The sequence below is a fragment of the Nanorana parkeri genome, unplaced genomic scaffold, assembly GCF_000935625.1.
Source record: "Nanorana parkeri isolate BGI_ZX_2015 unplaced genomic scaffold, ASM93562v1 scaffold18, whole genome shotgun sequence".
NCBI classification, from domain to species: domain Eukaryota; kingdom Metazoa; phylum Chordata; class Amphibia; order Anura; family Dicroglossidae; genus Nanorana; species Nanorana parkeri.
This window is the reverse complement of record NW_017306286.1, coordinates 2,813,164-2,831,249: the sequence shown is the minus strand read 5'-3', so window position 1 is coordinate 2,831,249 and position 18,086 is coordinate 2,813,164. Positions and strand designations below refer to the sequence as shown.

Sequence of the window (18,086 nt, the reverse complement as noted above, 5' to 3'; positions counted from 1 at the left end):
CATATATATTCAAGGCAATAGGAGCTTGCCTGTAGAGACCCATGTATAATTCTGCTCCACAGAAACAGCTAAAACAGAATCATTTTTCTAATTATTTCTAGGTGTGCTGTGTGACTGCAAAGGTGGAAATACATTTTAAAGACGATAGTTACAATCTGACACAATGCAAGCAGTTTTAATATAAGTAAAATGTAATCATTTACAATTATAAAATGACAATACATACAGAACCCTAGAGAAGAACTCCAGGAAGTTTTTGTTATTAACCCTTGCAGTGGAGCTACCCCCACATTGCAAGAGCTCATTTGTGTCTAGGTGGTAAAATAACAATGATATACTCATCCCAAGCTCTAAGCCCGATGAGTTGGAAGGACCGGTCTAAGAAGAAGCCGGCTCAGAGCTTTGGGTGAGTATAACTGTTATTTTTGTCCCCAGACACAAACGAGCAGTTAATAAATAAACTAAACTAACACAAATTATAGAAAATCCTGGAGTTCTTCTTTCATTCTGAGAACAGCTATTGAATGAATGGAAGCAGCAGTCCTAATTATATTCCTTGACTTCATAGGCCTAGCAGAAACTGCCCTCTATGTGTTCGCTCACTTCCCGATCTACTGAGCCGACCTGTGACAGTCTCATTGTCACAGGTCGGCTAGAACTATGAGGTGAGTGAAAAGCATTCGCCTCATAGTTCTCCTTTAACGTTAGTTTTGCCAACAGTATTATTCGGCAGAATCAACCAGTGAAAGCACTAATTCCAATAATTTCATGAATAGAGCTTGCCCAACCCTTTTTTGTTTCCATGGGAGAAATTAAATTACTACTCCACCACAACTGTATTCAAGATATCTTGAGTAATAATTGTTTATTAGTCTGATAAAACAAAACTGTAAATCTAAAAATTAGAAAAAGATCAAATATAGATACGGGTTTTCTCAACATTTTCTACATTGTCTCTTACCTACAATTCTCCACTAGGTAAAGTACAATTTTATCTAACACTTTTTCAATGAGTGCTGTACGAATCCACAAATGCTTGATAGCTTGTGGGGACAGATTTGGAAGCCTCTGTATCTTCCTCAAACTTTCCTGGACACCTTGCATTTGATTCTTTCTGTAAAACAACATTGGACAGAATTATGGCATAGATTAAATAATTAGTAGTAGACATCAGAGCAAAAGTATAAACATTAGAAAGAGTTTTGGAGGAGGGGTGTTCAGCTGTACTGGCAGTTTTTGTTGCCACTTACAAAATTGGAGTAATAACTCAGTAGAGGAGAATGCCAGAGGGCCCTCACTGTAAAGCGTCCTGGAAAATGTGTTTTTGAACTAAGTCATATTTTTATATTTTCTCTGTCTTTACTAGTCCAAAAAACTGTCCAACATGGTGTGTAATGATCACTAATAAGAACATGCTGCATAATTCGGAGAATCTAAAGCTGTTTAGGTTTGACAAGTGCTCTCTATATTTATTATTATATTATCTAATGTATTTTGTAAAATGCAAGCAGTATAAAAACCTGAATTTGAGTGGCCTTCTGCTGCTGTAGCCCATCTGCTTCAAGGTTCGATATGTTGTGTGTTCAGGGATGCTCTTCTGTATACCTTGGTTGCAATGAGTAGTTATTTGAGTTACTGTTGGCTTTCTATCAGCTTGAACAAGACTGGCTATTCTCTGCTACCTCTGGCACCAACAAGGCATTTTCACCCAGGGAAGTGCTGCTCACTGGATTTTTTCTCTTTTTCTTAACATTCTCTGTAAGCCATAGAGATTCTTGACATTCTAATGCTCAGTTTGAACTTCAGCAGATCGTCTACATGCCTAAATGCACTGAGTTACTGCCATGTGATTGGCTGACTAGATATTTAACGAGCAGTGTGTATAATCTGTATTTTCAGCTGTTTGCCATGAATTCAGTTTTAAATGTATATTGTGGATCCCCATCTCAGAAAACTTTTGGTACCTTCAGATACAGAGTTACATTCGCTCACTTCTCAAACATTGTGGGGGCTGCCCTCGCACCCTTACCCCATTTGCATCTCGCTGTAAATCAAACCCTCATTCGGCTGGGCTCATATCTATTTCTATCCCTGGCACTTTCGGTGGGGGGTTCTAAGCTTCCATACATGTTGGTTTGGAAGCGGGATCTGGGTGAGTCCTTGGAGATGCCAGTTTGGGGTGATATTTGGCTTTCTGCAGCGACATGTTCTCCCAATACCCTGGCCAAATAGCACAAAGTGCTATTCTGTTGTTACATGATGCCTGGCAGGATCTCCAAATTTGTGCCTGGAGCCTCCCCTTAGTACTTCCGTGGATGCCCTGCTTGGGGCACACTCCTGCACATTTGGTGGCAATGTCCAAAGGTGCCAAAGCTGTGGATACGGGTCTATAACTTGCTGAGAATGGTTTTCCATTGCTCTTTTTTGCAGAGCCCCTGGGAGGTGTTACTGGGTAGGCCTGTCATGGAGCATTCGAAGAGAAGTAGAAAATTGGTCACATTTATCTTTTTAGCTACCCTTCAGACTATTGCGAGAGCATGGAAACAACCGACCTTGAGCTTTTTGGAGGTCAAACAGAGAATTATTGGTATAACGGTGCACGGGAAACTCATGGCTGTCTTGAAAGACACTTTTTCCTCCTATTTGAAACTTTGGTCTCCTTGGCTGGACTATGTTTGCCCGCTGGAACTAGACCGTTCCGTATTTTCTCTTTGATGATATGTTCCTTATTGGGGGCTTGATGGCTTTCTGCAGCCTCCACGCAGTCCTTCCTTTTGTCTCCCTTTTTCTGCATGTTGTTATCTTTTTCGCACCGCCCGCACCCAGGGCTACTCACATTACCTAATGTGCCAGCTGATGGTCACTATGCTTCCCCAGGTTTAGTAGCTGTTGCAAGGCTCCTGCAGTGGGGTTCATGTTATCCAGTTTTTTTTACCCACCTGCTGTTTTTTTTATTTTTCCTCCTCTGTGTTTATCCTTTCATTATTGTACATATTCCCTGCTGGTTACCCTGCAACTTTTCTTAATTATGGTTATACCGTGTTTCCCCGAAAATAAGAAACTGTCTTATATTTTTTTGGGGCTCAAAAAAAACACACAGGGTCTTATTTTCGGGGTAGGTCTTATTTTTTTTAAATGTACAACAATCCACACTTATGTACAATAGTCTTTGGTAACCAATTGCTGGCCAGAATGAGTCAATGCGCTTTCACTATTGATTCCTCACTGGCGGAGTGCATTTGGTATCACTCCACCTGTGACAGGAGCAGGTGCTATAGAGGAGGCATCGGCTTAGGCAGGGGCTCTTCTCCCTCCACTGCTGCCTCGCTTCCTCTAGTGCCTGCTTCGTTGGCACCGCTGATTCTCTCCCGCAGCTCTTCAAGTTCCCCCTTATGCCACCACCGGCCCTGGGAATGGTCACAACTAGGTCTTATTTTTGGGGTAGGTCTTATATTTTAGCAATTCCCAAAAATAGTACTAGGTCTTATTTTCAGGGTAGGTCTTATTTTCGGGGGAAACACAGTATTAGCTTTTCTTATTGTTTTTTTGTTTTGTTTCTGTTGTGACATACTGTATGTTGTAATGTCATATATTGTTACTTTTGCAATAGAAACTTTTTTGTACCTAAATGTATATTGCGCACATATTATTTCAGGACTATTGTGCCCAAAGTAGTATATTTATTATAATGTAAGGCAAGTTCAGAATGATCTTTGTATTAACAAAACAAGCTAGGACATTTTAGTAAAGACCTTACGATTAGTAAACGACTTACTTGCATTCAAGTAGCTGTTCCAGCTCTTGCACCTTTCTGCAAAGCTCTTCTGCAAGTGGAAAGGTCTTCCCCACTTTCATAAATAAAGCTGCAATTTTATTGCTTCGCAAGAAGCCAGCAGCCCTGCGCTTCAATGCATACAGTACACATGCTTCAACCGCAGCTGCAAGAAAGAAAGAGCACATCTTTAAGTATGACGCATTTCAATGCAATATATATACTTCAACCACAGCTGCAAGAAAACAACAGCATGGTTTTCAGTATTATACATTCATTTCTAAGACTGAGAATATAAAAGTTGTTATTCTTCTATGCATTTTTCCAACAAATGATTTATTTCCATTGCTGTTTATTCTTTAACAAGTATTTTGTGTTCGTTGTATCTGCAGCCACCCACATTTTATATAAAATAAAGCAAATGAGCAATTAAACAGAATTCTGCTTGTGTTTAAACATGAATAACCATACGCTAAGCTCCTCCATATACACAAAGTCATTTTTTTTTTAGACGTTTTGCTATACCTTAAGCAGATGCTAACACCCACACCTTAGGAGAAAAGGAAGTAACATGATGAATCAGAGCCAATTGTTTTGTTATGATTCATTCATAAATCTTTATTACTGTTTGCGAAATATAGCAAGGGAAAGACGCAGTGTCTTACTGAATGTGAAATGAAAAAAGTTAGAATCATTCAGAAGCTTTTCATCAAAGAAGCAATCATTAAGCATATACTGCAACAAGTTAAACTGGTTTGAAACTAATTTGGAACGCTGCTACAGACATGGAGTTACTACCTTTAGTACACCCCTGGTCTCACTGACCAAGAGCTGACTTCTGAGAGTTATAAGATATCTGGAGAACTAGATGTGTGTGCTGGAAAGTAAAAGGTTTTACCGTTTGCATCCAGTTTGAGTATTGCTTACAGTTTCTAATCTGCACTAGAAAGAAACATTTTCAATCTGATTGATTGATCTGGCCATCACCAAGCCTGGATCTATAGAAGGTTGACATGGCTCTTAGTGTACAATTTTTTAGGTAGGGTGGCAGACTGCCCTTATTTCTAAATATCATAATAACATAAGTTTCATGCAAGTCCTAAAAATACCAGGAAAGAAACATTTAATTGCGCGTAATGTATACTTATATATAGGGATGCACCGATACCGATACTAGTATCGGTATCGGTGCCGATACCAAGTATTTGGGTGAGTACTCGTACTCGCCCAAATGCTCCGATACCTAGCACGAGTACTTCCTGTATCAGGAAGCCGGGCAGCGTGTCATTACACGCTACCCGGTTTCCTGATTGGCCTGGAAACAGCTCTATGCTCTCTCGTCACTTGTGATGAGAGAGCATGGAGCCGACTTCCCGTGCCAATCAGGAAGCTGGGTAGCGTGTAATGACGCAGCGCCCGGCATTCTGATTGGCCCGGGAGGCCGGCGTCGCGCTCCCTCGTCATCTCACGAATCATAATATTAAGAAAGTGAACTTAAAGCATTACTTTGTATTTGCTTTAGAAAAAATGTGACCTGTCCCTTTAAGAAAAAGTATCGGTAATTGGTATCGGCGAGTACTTGAGCAAAAGTATCGGTACTCGTAGTCGGTCTTAAAAAAGTGGTATCGGTGCGTCCCTACTTATATATATAATCTGAGGATAATGGAGGTGTTTAGAACAGTGCAGCCCTCCAAACATGTATGGTTATGGGTGGCAGCAAAGCAACCTGAGGGTACATAACTGGTCCTGAGCATTACTTCTACTTTTCCTTTAAGTTTTATTTAGAGATACAATCCACTTTTTCAGAAAAACTATAACTGCACACACATTAAAAGAAAAATGTGCATTTCTAATTTTGAGTTTGCAGTTAATCGGTGGATGACAGGTGCAATGCTCAGGCTCCTGCTGACTCCCCCAGCCCCAGGTCTGTACCAAGGTGCAGACCTTCGGTTATGGAGCTGGAGATAGTTATGAATGGACTACAAGCAGGGTGACATCACCACACTTGAGCTGCCACAGTGGATCCTGTACACTGGGTCTGTCAATGAATGATGCTGCTGTGCAGGCAGAGTCACGCACAGCTGCATTAAATTAAAAAACAAGAGCCTGCGGGGAGAAGAACCATATGATTCAGGAAGGTGGTAGGCGGTTTGGGGGTGTGGGACCTCAGGATGTGACCATGTGTCATCCTGAATATGGGTGTAACATGAAATATGGTCAGAAAGTGGAGTTATTCTTTAAATTTAACTTGTAGAAGAGAACCATGGAACCCTCTATCACTATCCAATCATTGCTAAAGCTTGCTATATATTACTCCTATATCCAGTAGCCTTTTTTATCAGACATTTCTTTTCTGTCAGTAGTTTAAACCCTGATGGAAGGAGCAATATAAAAGCCCCTTAAACATATTAGCTTGACACCTTAGTTTTATGCTGAAATAACGTTTTCATTGCTCTATAATCCCCTTTGGCGGTTGGTTTGTTTCCATTTTCCACCTATGACATCTGTGTGCCTTAATATAATACAAACTATTTCACACTTCCGTTGGTTAAGTTTTAAAATCTCCCTTTACAGCAATGATCGTTTTATATTTTTGCATCTTTTTTTTTTTTTTTTTCAGAACTATAGTACAACACTTCAGTGTCTCAGTTTTCCCCTTTAGAGCCTGTGTCAATTATAGCCAGGTTAATCTTTTTCATCAAAGCTGAAACATGTTCAGCCTTCCACTTATCATTATCTTCCTCTTTATATATCTTTCCAAGCACATCAATATCCTCTCTACAAACATATGTCCTCTTCCAAGCACAGCTGTCTTCTTTTTTTTGTACAGTGCCTACAAAGGAAGCCCATCATGAAAGAAATTGGGGGGATTTCATTAATGACTTCCTTCTCAAAATTATTGTTGCCTGACTGTCTCTGGCTTCAATACTCTGTCACAGACAACAAGTGGATCAGTGACCAAAAAATATTAAAAATTGAAGCCAGGGAATTGATGTGACAGGCAGGGAACAACGCTGGTTTGGAATGACACCCAAGATGGTGTGGAAAGCTAACAGTTAACTCTCAGGGTTGGAACTGTGGCATATGGTGGGGTGAATAAGCTGGGTACCGTTCATTCTTTTTATAATTGTATTGCTCCACAAATGGGAGAGAGGGTTAGGGATACAGGATACCTGGAAAAATAGGATTTTTGTACTGTAAAAATCCTTTTATTTTAAATTCCTTTTCTCTGCCTCCATTGACGGACACAGCAGATCATCAAACATTGACCAATGGGTTATATCGCCACCTTCAGTGGAACACGAGGCAAATAAAACACAAAGACAACCCAGGGATGAGCCCTGCTGGTGGCCAACCCCCTCATCTGCAATAACCCAGTCAGTTAGTACAAAGCAGTACACAGAACACGACAAACACTACATACCCACAAAAGAGTGGATGCTGTGCCTTTCAATGAATGCACAGAAAATGTTTTTACGGTGAGTACAAATATTCTATTTTCTCTTCCATTCAAATAAGGACCAAGCAGATCATCAGACCTTGATCAATGGGATGTCCCAAAGCAGTGTCACACATAGGGTGGGCTCAAACAGACAAAAGACAGAAAACATAACTGAAAATTCCAATAGGAATGCTCAAAGCCTCCAAAACCCTGCATCCAAAACTAGCGTCAGCAGATGCCACAACATCAACTTTATAGAACTTGGTAAAGGTGTAACCATAAGCCCCAGAACAGGAATGGAGCAACAGGTACATGATGACAAAGCTTTAGCAGCTTCTCCTGTCTGAGAAATACTCTGACCACTCTGGAATCCAGGGTCAGACCCAGGTAATCCAGAAGAAGTGTCATCATGGACAACTTCTGTAGATTCGGAATTCATCATGACTCTTCCAGGGTCCAAATCATCATTAAGAGATCTAGTTCCAGATCCAACCTAGAGGCTGCCCGAAACATGAAATTGTCCCTTATCCAATGATCAATATCCCCCACAGTCTTAATAGTGAAAGTACCAGAGCTAGAACTTTGGTAAATACCCAAGGGGGTATTTGCCAGTCCAAAGGGGAGCGCTACACACTGATAGTGAAGATCCCCCCTGCAAATCAAAAGAAGCGCCAGAGATTGCAAAAAAATGGAGACATGACGGTAGGCATCCTTGATGTCGATTGAGGCAAGAAAATGCCTCCGGTGAATGGAAGCCACAACAGATCGCACTGATTCTATCCAAAATTTGTGTGCCTTCACAAATACGTTCAGAGCCTTTAACCCCCCTCCTTCTTGAGGACTGTGAACAGGTTGGAATAACATCCCCTGAACCTTGATCAATCCACAAGTAAAGGGAAAAAGCAAGACACCCAGGAAGGAAGGAAGCAGAATGCCTCTTACTGCAGTCGAGGCGCCACAGGCCAGGAGGTGGTATTGTGACTGATCCGACCTGTCCGAATGGTCATAGGGAAAGGGAAAAACTCCAATGGCCCGCTCCATAGACACAGAGCCGTTGCAGCCTAAACTGCAAAATCATTATTCAATTAGCCTAAAATTAATGAATGAATCTGCCTCAATTGAAACACTAACCTATTAACTAACTAACCAGCTAACCTAATTTAACATAATATATAATTTTATTAGTTTAAAAAATGTTATCAATTTAAAATTGTATTTCTTTTTATTAGATTTTAACACTTTTACACTATCTACCTGTCACAAAGACCTCCTCTCTTCCTAGTTTTAACTACTGTGGTTGAAACAGAATAAGTTTATTGATAGCAGTGGTTCCCAAGTTACAGGCTTTTTTACTGCTCACCAGGGCCACTTGACCACTGAAAACCAATGCTTGGGTACCATTTTTCACTGATACAAATGTACTACTCCTTCCACTGACACAGGAGCACATTCTACACTGACACAAGGGTACCATTCTCTCCACTGACACAGGGGCATGTACTACTACTGCACCCAATTTGATATCTTCTGCCCCATGTGCTCCAAGATGGAGACTCTCATAGTTTAGAGTTAGGACCGCACTATAAGAGGTGCCTTGGCGCGGCAGTGCGGCTTACACATCCTTTGCAGAAGACGTGTATCCAAACCTCTGTCATTGTCCTTAGTGGTGAGACAAGTTGTTTTACATGCTAGTTTGTGAGTGTGCCATGATGCCTTTCTACTGTTCTAATGTATTACTACCACTGACACACTGGCATGTATTACTACCACTACACATTGGCGTATATTACTACCGGAGACCACTGATGTAGGGGCATTTTTTACTTCCATGGACACAGGGGAATTTTTTCACTCCAAATGATATGGTTTACTTCGACTGACCACTGATACTGAGGCATTTGTTACTCCCACTGACTACTGAAGCCAGGTCACGTTTTACTCCCATTGATCATTGATACGGGTGCATTTATTTACTCCCACTAACCACTTACACAGGGGAATTTATTACTCCTACTGATCCCCAACGTAAGGCTATTTTTTTACTCCCACAGACAACCAATGTTGGGGCATTTTTGACCCCCACTGACCACTGATGCCAGGGTATTTTGTGCTCTCACTGACCACTGATGTAGGGGCTTTAACCTCCTACTGACCTCTGATGCTGGGCCATTTTTTAACTTCAAAAGGTATTTTTTCAAACTTTTTCCTTTAATTGTACCTAGTAATCCTACGACTAACACAATTCTTGTCCTATAGTGACAATGCTCACTCACTGTACTTTATCTATGGAGAAGCACAGCCTTAAAGATCTAAATGAGGGCCAGATTTTTATCATTGGAACTGATAGGCAGAGAAACGTTGGCAACAAAAGGCACATCTCTTTTTGTAAAGCATTTTTTTACTTGTCATTATCTGGTTTATTATATTGTGACAATGTGCAAATACACTTTTATGAGAAGCATTCATACATTTTGGACAATAATAGAGAAATAGTAGAACTCATCTTCCGTTGCCAGCCTACTTTACAGGGCACTACAGCCTCTCCTTCTTGGTGGCTGAGAAAATATGGGTTCTGACCGAAAAAGTAGCAAGGTTTAACCACTTCAAGTCCGCGTTGTTAAACCCCCTTCCCATCCAGGCCATTTTTCAGTATTCAGCGCTGCGGTACTTTGATTGATGTTTATTCCGTCATGCAACGGTGCACTGAAATCAATTTTATACCATTTTTGGGGGACAGACAGAGCTTTCTTTTGGTGGTATTTATTCACCACTGGGGATTTTATTTTTTTACTATATTAAGGGAAAAGTACCGAATTTTTTTAAAACAAAACTGTTTCCCCTATATTAAATGATAAAACATTTATTATTACCCAATTCTTTGGTAAAATATAAAAGACGGGGTGACGTCGGGTAAAAAGAAACCAAACATGTCAAGCCTTAAAATTGCGCGCGCGCGAAACCTCAGAAAACTACAATACCCAAAATTGGCCAAAGGCGATGCTTTAAAAGCTTTTACCGCTCATCAGTTTAGTGTTATCAGTGATTGATGGCCCTAACATGATTGCTCTCACTCCGACGTTCACGACGATATGTAACATGTGTAGCGCAATTGTCATTTTCGCATGCTGGCGCCGTGAACGTGTTTTTACGTTTAAATGTGTGTAAATGTGGGGGTGGGGGACTTAAAAATGTGGGGGTTTTTTTAAAACTATTTTTATGTGACTTTTATTTATTTTTTTACTCTTTTTATATTTTTTTACACTTATTGTTATTGCTATTACATAGGGGGATAACAATCCCCCTATATAATAGCAAAGGCACACTGACAGGTCCTCTTTATGGAGACATTAGGGATCTCTAAGACCCCTAATGTCACCTGGGGACCCCAAAAGAAGCTGATGAAGCACAGATCTGCTTCATCAGCTTCTTCTCTCTGGCTATAGCAGACAGATGACTGACAGGTGAATGCTGCATTCACAGCACGGAGGGAGGTCAGCAAGGAGGAAGATGCTGACCTCCCTCCCATCTTACCTCCTGACGCCCTCCCGAGCCGGTCCTGGGCCGCAGATGGGGCAGCGGATCCCGGGATTGAAGGTGAGGGGTCAGGAGGGGGGCGGCGGCGGCACTCGAGGAGGGTCACACAGCCAGCACATACACGCGATCGGTAGGCTATAGAACCGCCGATCGTGTGTATGTGAAACAGCCGGTAAAGGCTCTTTGCATTGAACTAGCTTTTTCTGCGCGTGCAAGCAGAAAAAAAATGCCATCTGGAGATGGCAACCCGCAAATGCGAGTCTGCCGTCCGTCCGTTTTTTTGCAACGGGCGGACGGCAACAGCTTTAATGGAGTGCTTGTATTGTCACACCATTAAGATTGAAGTTTCTGATGCCTAGTGAAGTGGATCATTTCACAGGGCATTCTAGCTGTGTGGATGTGTGTAGCTCTCCATATTTAATCCCCTATTAAAAACAGTAAAGCACTTCTATACACATAACAATGCCTAGGTAGCCCCATTCTACTACACTCACAGGTACCTGTAAGCACTTTGACATAATCTGAAAAAATATCAACCCCACCCACTCCTGCTTATAATTACTGAATTACATAGATTATGTCATTGTGGGATGGGTATAGGAGAACCTACCGGTGATAGCTTGCATGTCCACTAATATGGTGGCTGCCTTGCAACCATGGAGCACTATGGAAATGGATGACAAAGTGGCCACGGCAAAAGAGCATGTTCATTACACCATACAAAGACACCGCTTTTTGGTATATTTCTGGATGAACTTACTGCCAACTAACTTGAACATCTTTCTAAATCTCCCCCTTCAGTGCTTGATAATGTTCTGTAGTATACATGCGTACACTGCTGTGAACGGCTCACCATTCCATTCCCCTTTTACATTAACTTTGCTGTTCTCATGTGTACCAATTCATAGTTGAAATGCTTTAGCAATTATTTTTTCTTTGTTAAATGTGGCAAACAAAATAATTTATTTTGGATTTCCTCGAAAAATATATTTTCTTAAATGTGTATTTGATGTTCTACAAATGCTATTAACATATTCCTATTTTACTAATTTCATCACTAGGCTAGATTACCACTAAAGCACACATTCACTCATGTGAACACAAAGGTGCAAGTGTAGGGACACACAAGCAAGAGAGCTTGAATTTCCTAGCAAAGAAGGGAGAACACCGTTCCCCTTAGCTGATAAACATGAACCTGACCTTACCAAATCAGGCTCAAAGTGACTTCTATACACTGCACAAGAGAATTACATGGTTCATTGGATGGTTTTATGGTAGATGAGGGCTACTTTCAGCCCAAAAGTACAGAATATAAGAACATACTGTATATATATATAATTTAACTTCCAAAATATAATTTGATGTTTTAAAAAGCACCTGTCAGTGTTTTACTCTTATTAATGATTTAACTTTCAACACTTCAGGATGGAATTATTGTTTTTCACACCCAAGGTTATGTGGTACATTTGTGCATGCAAAGAGCAAAAAATCACATCTCATGCATTTAATTGCTTACTTTGTTTCCTGCCTTCTCTAATATTTCCAGTGCTCCAGCAAATCCCATCAGCAAACAGGATTAGCTGTGCAGATGCTGTACTGTTTAACACGGCATGGAAATGTTTTCATTTGCAATTTTTTTTCCAGTAGGAATCACTATAATATTGGATGGGGGATTAGACAGGGTTTCATTTTTGTACCTGGCTAACAACTGTTGATCTCTTAAAAAAGAAACACTGGTGCACTGTATGTTTTTAATATGTATTTGTCTGATGAAGGTTTTTCATTATTACATAATAACACTATCCAAAATTATATTTTTCTTATTCTACTGATCATTTTCACTAAACACTGTATTTTAAAAATGTATTTTAGAAATCAAATACATTTAGGCAAAATCTTCTTCATTAATGTCCCCAGGCTCATTTTAGATACATTACTTTGGTTTATGTATTAAGGCAAAGAGCTATGTGCACAGTGCACATTTGCTATGAAAACCACCAGAATAAACATTTCACTGATTTTACCACAGTCAAAGCTTAACTCCAGTCAAGCAGCTAAATACACACTGGAATAATGGGACTTCTTTTTACTTACACTTATCCCTTTCTCTGAGTCCATTGAAGAACACAGCATTTCATGAACCTTGGGTTATACTGTCACCTACATGAGGACTGGACACTAGGCACAAAAAACTGAGGACCGTAAGGACCACTACCTTATGCAACTTACTCAGTTGTAACAAGCTGTACAGAAAACACAAATGGCAATATCTACCACAAGGATGTTGGAAACGATGTTCCTCAAAGGATTCCAAGAACAAGATTTTACAGTGTATACAAAAATCCAATTTTCTCTATTATCAATTGAGGGACACAGCATTGCATACAGGGGGGGGCAGCACATCACAAGAGCAAACAAGCGAACAGAACCGAACAGAAGGAAAACTGGAAGCACACAGAGGCAGCTACATGAGTGGCCCCCTAGACAAAGGTCCTACAGCTTCCAAAGAATATTGCTGAGGGTGGTTGCTGGGTCTAAGGGTAACTGCTCCAGCAAGCGTGTGCCATCCAGATAATCTATTGGAAAAAGACTAGCACTGGGGCCACCCTCAGCCAACAACACTCAAAATAGAAGACAGACCGAAAGGAAGAGCCACAAATTGGTAATGGCTTTCCCCAATCATAAAGTGGAGAAAATGCCAGTGAATATATGGATGATAGGTAAATAGAAATTTTGAATGTAGATTGAGGCCAGAAAGTCCCCCTGGGGAAGAGAGACTAAAACATAATAAAATTGACTCCTACCCTGCTAACTGTGGGTGGGGGGTGGGGGTGGGTGAGCACTTTAATATTGTGAGCACTTCTTTATTATCTCGTCCAGGTTGGTCACTCACAAAGGGTAGACACAATAACACTCTCTTAGAAGCCTGTTCTGTAGTCCAATATTGGTCCTACGTATTTGGACAGGCAGACGACTGATGTGGGATACCAAGCGGCTAGAATACAAGGCCGAGTGTCACATAAAATGGAGTTCAAGAACCATTTGATTCACACACCCAATGAGTTGGGGATAAGTGCAGTCTCCATATACCATCTGAGGAATTTTGCTTATTTAGCGAGAGTTTAAAAAAAAAGCCAAAACAGGCCATATCCCTCCAAAAGAGGGAGCCTCTTCCATTGGAATGGTAGTAGCCTTGTATGAGACAGCAAGATCCACTGCAGATGGGGTGGATCACTTTATAACAAAGGAAAAGGCAAAGAAACATTCTGAAGACAGAAAAGGCCTATCCACGTGCTTCCAACCTTTGTAAATAAAATCATTAAACAAGGGATGGTAAAAAAAAATCCTCAACTTTAGGAGATGGTGAGGCAGTCAGGCCATGGAATATTTGTCTATGCAGACAGCAGATTATGATCCCTAAATCAGGGCAATGTGTTGTGTCCCCAATAAAACTGTGTCTTAAGGGTGCTGGTGAGTTTCTGCTGAGAAACCCAGGAAAGATCTTCAGTGTCAAGTGATCCCTGACACGGTCAGCGTACTTACTCAGATAGGCGAGTCTTGGACCTGGAAAAGACCTGTAACGCAGGTAAGCAGGAGAAGGGGCAATGTTTTATTTATTCATTTTTATTAGTAGTTCTTTGTTAGTGTAATGTGTGTGTTTCATTATGTGTGTATGTGTTTTATTAAGTGTATAAATGTTTGAATATGCCTGTTTCCCTATTTTGCACTCCACACTGTGCTTAAAATCCCGCTATTTCGCCCATTATCGTGAGAAGTCTCCGGGCAATGTTATTCAATGGAGCTGTTCTAATGTACAGCTCCATGTCGCTCGTCGCTGTTGCTTCAGCAGGACTCTTTTTCCCCGCGGATGTCGCACGATTTTTCTATTTTTAAATGCAGCCCGACGGTGAAGGTCGCACGATCTTTGCTGGAACGTCACCCCAAACAGTCGCACTATCCTGGCCCCGCTTGTAAGGTATGTCGCTTGGTGTGAATTGGGGCCTAAGGCAGTGATGTTGAACGTTTCTTAAACCCGAGCGCCCGAACTGCAATACAGTACTTAACTTATTTTCAGCGCTGGCACTTTGAGGTAAATAAATTGATTTTGTGTCGCAGTTTGGGCACTCGGGTTTAAAAAGGTTCGCCATCACTGCTCTAGGGGGTGGCCTTGAGTTTTTTGTGCCTAGTTTCCAATCCTCTTGTAGGTGGCAGTATTCACATGGTTCATGAATATGAAATTCTGTGTTCTTCAATGGACGAGATACAGCCAGCTGGCTGTTACAGCCCCAATGCAAGGGTTAATAGTTTATCTGTCCAGAGTTCTTCAAAAAAAAAATTGAATGAATAAACAACTGTATTATCTGGTGTTATCATAACTGGAGTTACTGAACTTTGAACATCATCTTTATACCTCTTTATTAATAAGCCCCCTTGAATGCAGGGCAGGGTGAATGAATAAAAAATGTTGAACATAAAACAGGCAATGTAACGATGGGTAGCCAGATTCTAATATTAATAAAGTTTAAATTGAGAAGGAAACATCTGTTTGGTTACTAATGCTCAAAGCGTCTTTTTCCGAAATATATCCACTTTTATCATTGTTCCCCAAAGTCAACTGAGCAAAGCACATGAAAAAGAAGTAAATATTATATCAGCAGGTGCAGTAAACATCTGAAAGCCCCCTCTGGACTAGATAACAGAAAACACAACTGAGGAAAAGAGAACAAAGGATCAAGTCATATTATGTTCAGAACGTACACTGTCAACATATACATCCCAAGTGGTTCATTTTATATTGCAGTGCAAGATGACTGCAGGCAGATTTATGTATACCAACAAATAAATCTACATGTGCAGTATATGCAGATATTAGAATATTAACTTAATGGATATACCAGAAAACAAAGTAGCCAAATACATCATAATAAGCAGTACTAGATAGCTGTAAAAGTCCCACACACTGATTTCCCTAAAAAAAAAAGTAGTAATCACTTAAAAAAAAAAAATCTGTGCTGCTGTAGCTACATTTTGAGATGAAAAGCTTGAAGTTAACTTTCCAATCACACAATGATCACCAACAATCATGTTAGAAGACCTCTTTATATTATCTTTATATTTAATCAGTCTTCTCCTGGGCACTTTTAGTAGATTGCCACTATGGAGCGCCTCCATAGTGTAAAACAGTATTTAATAAAAAGAAGGCACACAGCTAGGGCTGTACTTACAAACAACTGTAGAACACAGGCATGTAACAAGGATGGGTAAACGAAATCACGAACAAAGACAAGCTGGAGTATTGATGTTAAACCAGAGTCTTCTGCCCCCAAGTATTCCACGGGTTAACATGTTTCAGAGGCAACACCCCCTTCATCAGAACCTATCATTTCGTTTACCCATCCTTGTTACATGCCTGTGTTCTACAGTTGTTTGTAAGTACAGCCCTAGCTGTGTGCCTCTTTTTATTAAATACGGTTTTACACTATGGAGGCGCTCCTTTTTGTTTTATGTTTTCCAGTTTGTCGGTTGCCCTGACCAGTGGGAGCTGCATCACTAGCAGGGCCGGCGTTACCGTAAGGCAGGTCAGGCGGCCGCCAGAGGGCGCCAGCGGGAGGGGGCGGAAAAATCATAGCACAGCCGCAAACATAGATGTTATGGATGGTGTGGACGTCGGGCTCAGGGCTTCTGCTGCAATGATCTCATTTCAGCTTCGCCCCGCCCCCTGTACTCATTTGGAGCCGCTCTGCCAGCACTGTTGTTGTTACATGCTGCCTTCTCTGGAGCCTCAGACTACCTCCTAGGGGCCACTCTCTGAGTCCCTGCACTGTGGGAGGAGCCGTTCTCTCTTCACTGCCTCCTGGTCCCGATCTGCAGGTACTAGTGTGTGTCTGTCTGTGTGTGTCACTGTGTTCATGTATGTATGTGTGTGTGTGCCACTGTGTTCATGTATGTATGTGTCACTGTGTTCATGTATTTGTGTGTATGTGTCACTGTGTTCATGTATGTGTCACTGTGTTCATGTATGTGTGTGTCACTGTATTTATGCATGTGTCACTGTGTTTGTTTATGTATGTATGTATGTGTGTGTGTGTGTGTGTGTCACTGTGTTCATGTATGTACGTGTGTGTGTGTGTCATTGTGTTTATGCATGTGTCACTGTGTTCATGTATGTCACTGTGTTCATGTAGGTGTCACTGTGTTCATGTATGCATGTGTGTGTGTCACTGTGTTCATGTATGTATGTGTGTGTGTGTCACTGTGTTCATGTATGTGTCACTGTGTTCATGTATGTATGTGTGTGTGTGTCACTGTGTTCATGTATGTGTCACTGTGTTTATGTATGTATGTGTGTGTCACTGTGTTCTGACAGTACAATTGAATACAATTGAATACAATGCACCGCCACACCCCCTCCCACCTCAAAATGCGGGTGGAAGTTTCACAGCGATCGTGGTGCGTTCCAGCAGGTACAGCTCTGGAACGCACACGCAGCAAAAAGCTGTTCTGATTATTTACATTTTTAATATATTGCTGGGTTTTGTAGTCAAATATAGCTGGTGGCATTCTGCATTGCTGTATAATGATTATACCGCAATGCAGAATAGCACCAACTATGCAGGACTGCAAGTCCCAGCAATACATAATATTATTAAGTAGGTTTGCGTAGGCGCGTGTGGAGGGGGTGGAAAAATGCACCTTCGCCTGAGTTGGCAAAAATCCTTGCACCGGCCCTGATCACTAGTGTTACTAGTTTGTGTGCATACAAGTCGTGGGTGCTGGCGCCGGTGTTTTTTTGCTTTTCCTCTATTTTTCCCATAGATTGCCACTATGTTCAAACATCTTGCTGGCTAGACAGTCACAGCTCAGTATACTGTCGATAAATGAATAAGCAAATTTTCTTAATGCAATGCTATTTTATATTTACTTTATTCTTCAGTTAATAGAAAAGAGAAAAAAAGAATAAAATAATATGCAGTCTGGCTCAGCCCTGAAATTTTATGTGTTAGGTGCGGGCCTTCAAACAAATTCTGGCATGCTAAAGATCCAAACAAGCCCATCTGATCACATTAAATGTGCATCATATAAGGTCAACATAGGTCAACATCAAGGATAAGTACCTATTATAATATCTACAACATTGTAAAAAGGGGTGGTGGGGTTAGGTGTATTGCCACCTGAGTCTTGAGCATGTTACTTATGCCATGTGGCAGCGCAGGGCCAATTGGTAAGTGAATTGCTTTGTTTTAGCTATTATTCCAGCAACTCATAGCTTCCTTCTTTCTTTTCACTACCAGTATCTGAAAAGAGCAGTGGGGGGGGGGGGGGGCGACGAGAGAGAAG

At 41.0% G+C, this 18,086-nt stretch overlaps 1 protein-coding gene across 1 annotated transcript in view; it reads right to left on the bottom strand.

Moving 5' to 3' along the window:
- The window catches only part of SGSM1 (small G protein signaling modulator 1), a 136,814-nt gene that overhangs the window by 52,558 nt on the left and 66,170 nt on the right, over positions 1–18,086 (bottom strand). Inside the window, exons 4-5 of the mRNA XM_018560993.1 lie at positions 3,776–3,938; positions 962–1,114 (exon numbers count right to left, since the gene is read on the bottom strand). Of these exons, the coding sequence (XP_018416495.1) occupies positions 962–1,114; positions 3,776–3,938 (316 nt within the window). The remainder of the gene's footprint in view (positions 1–961; positions 1,115–3,775; positions 3,939–18,086) is intronic.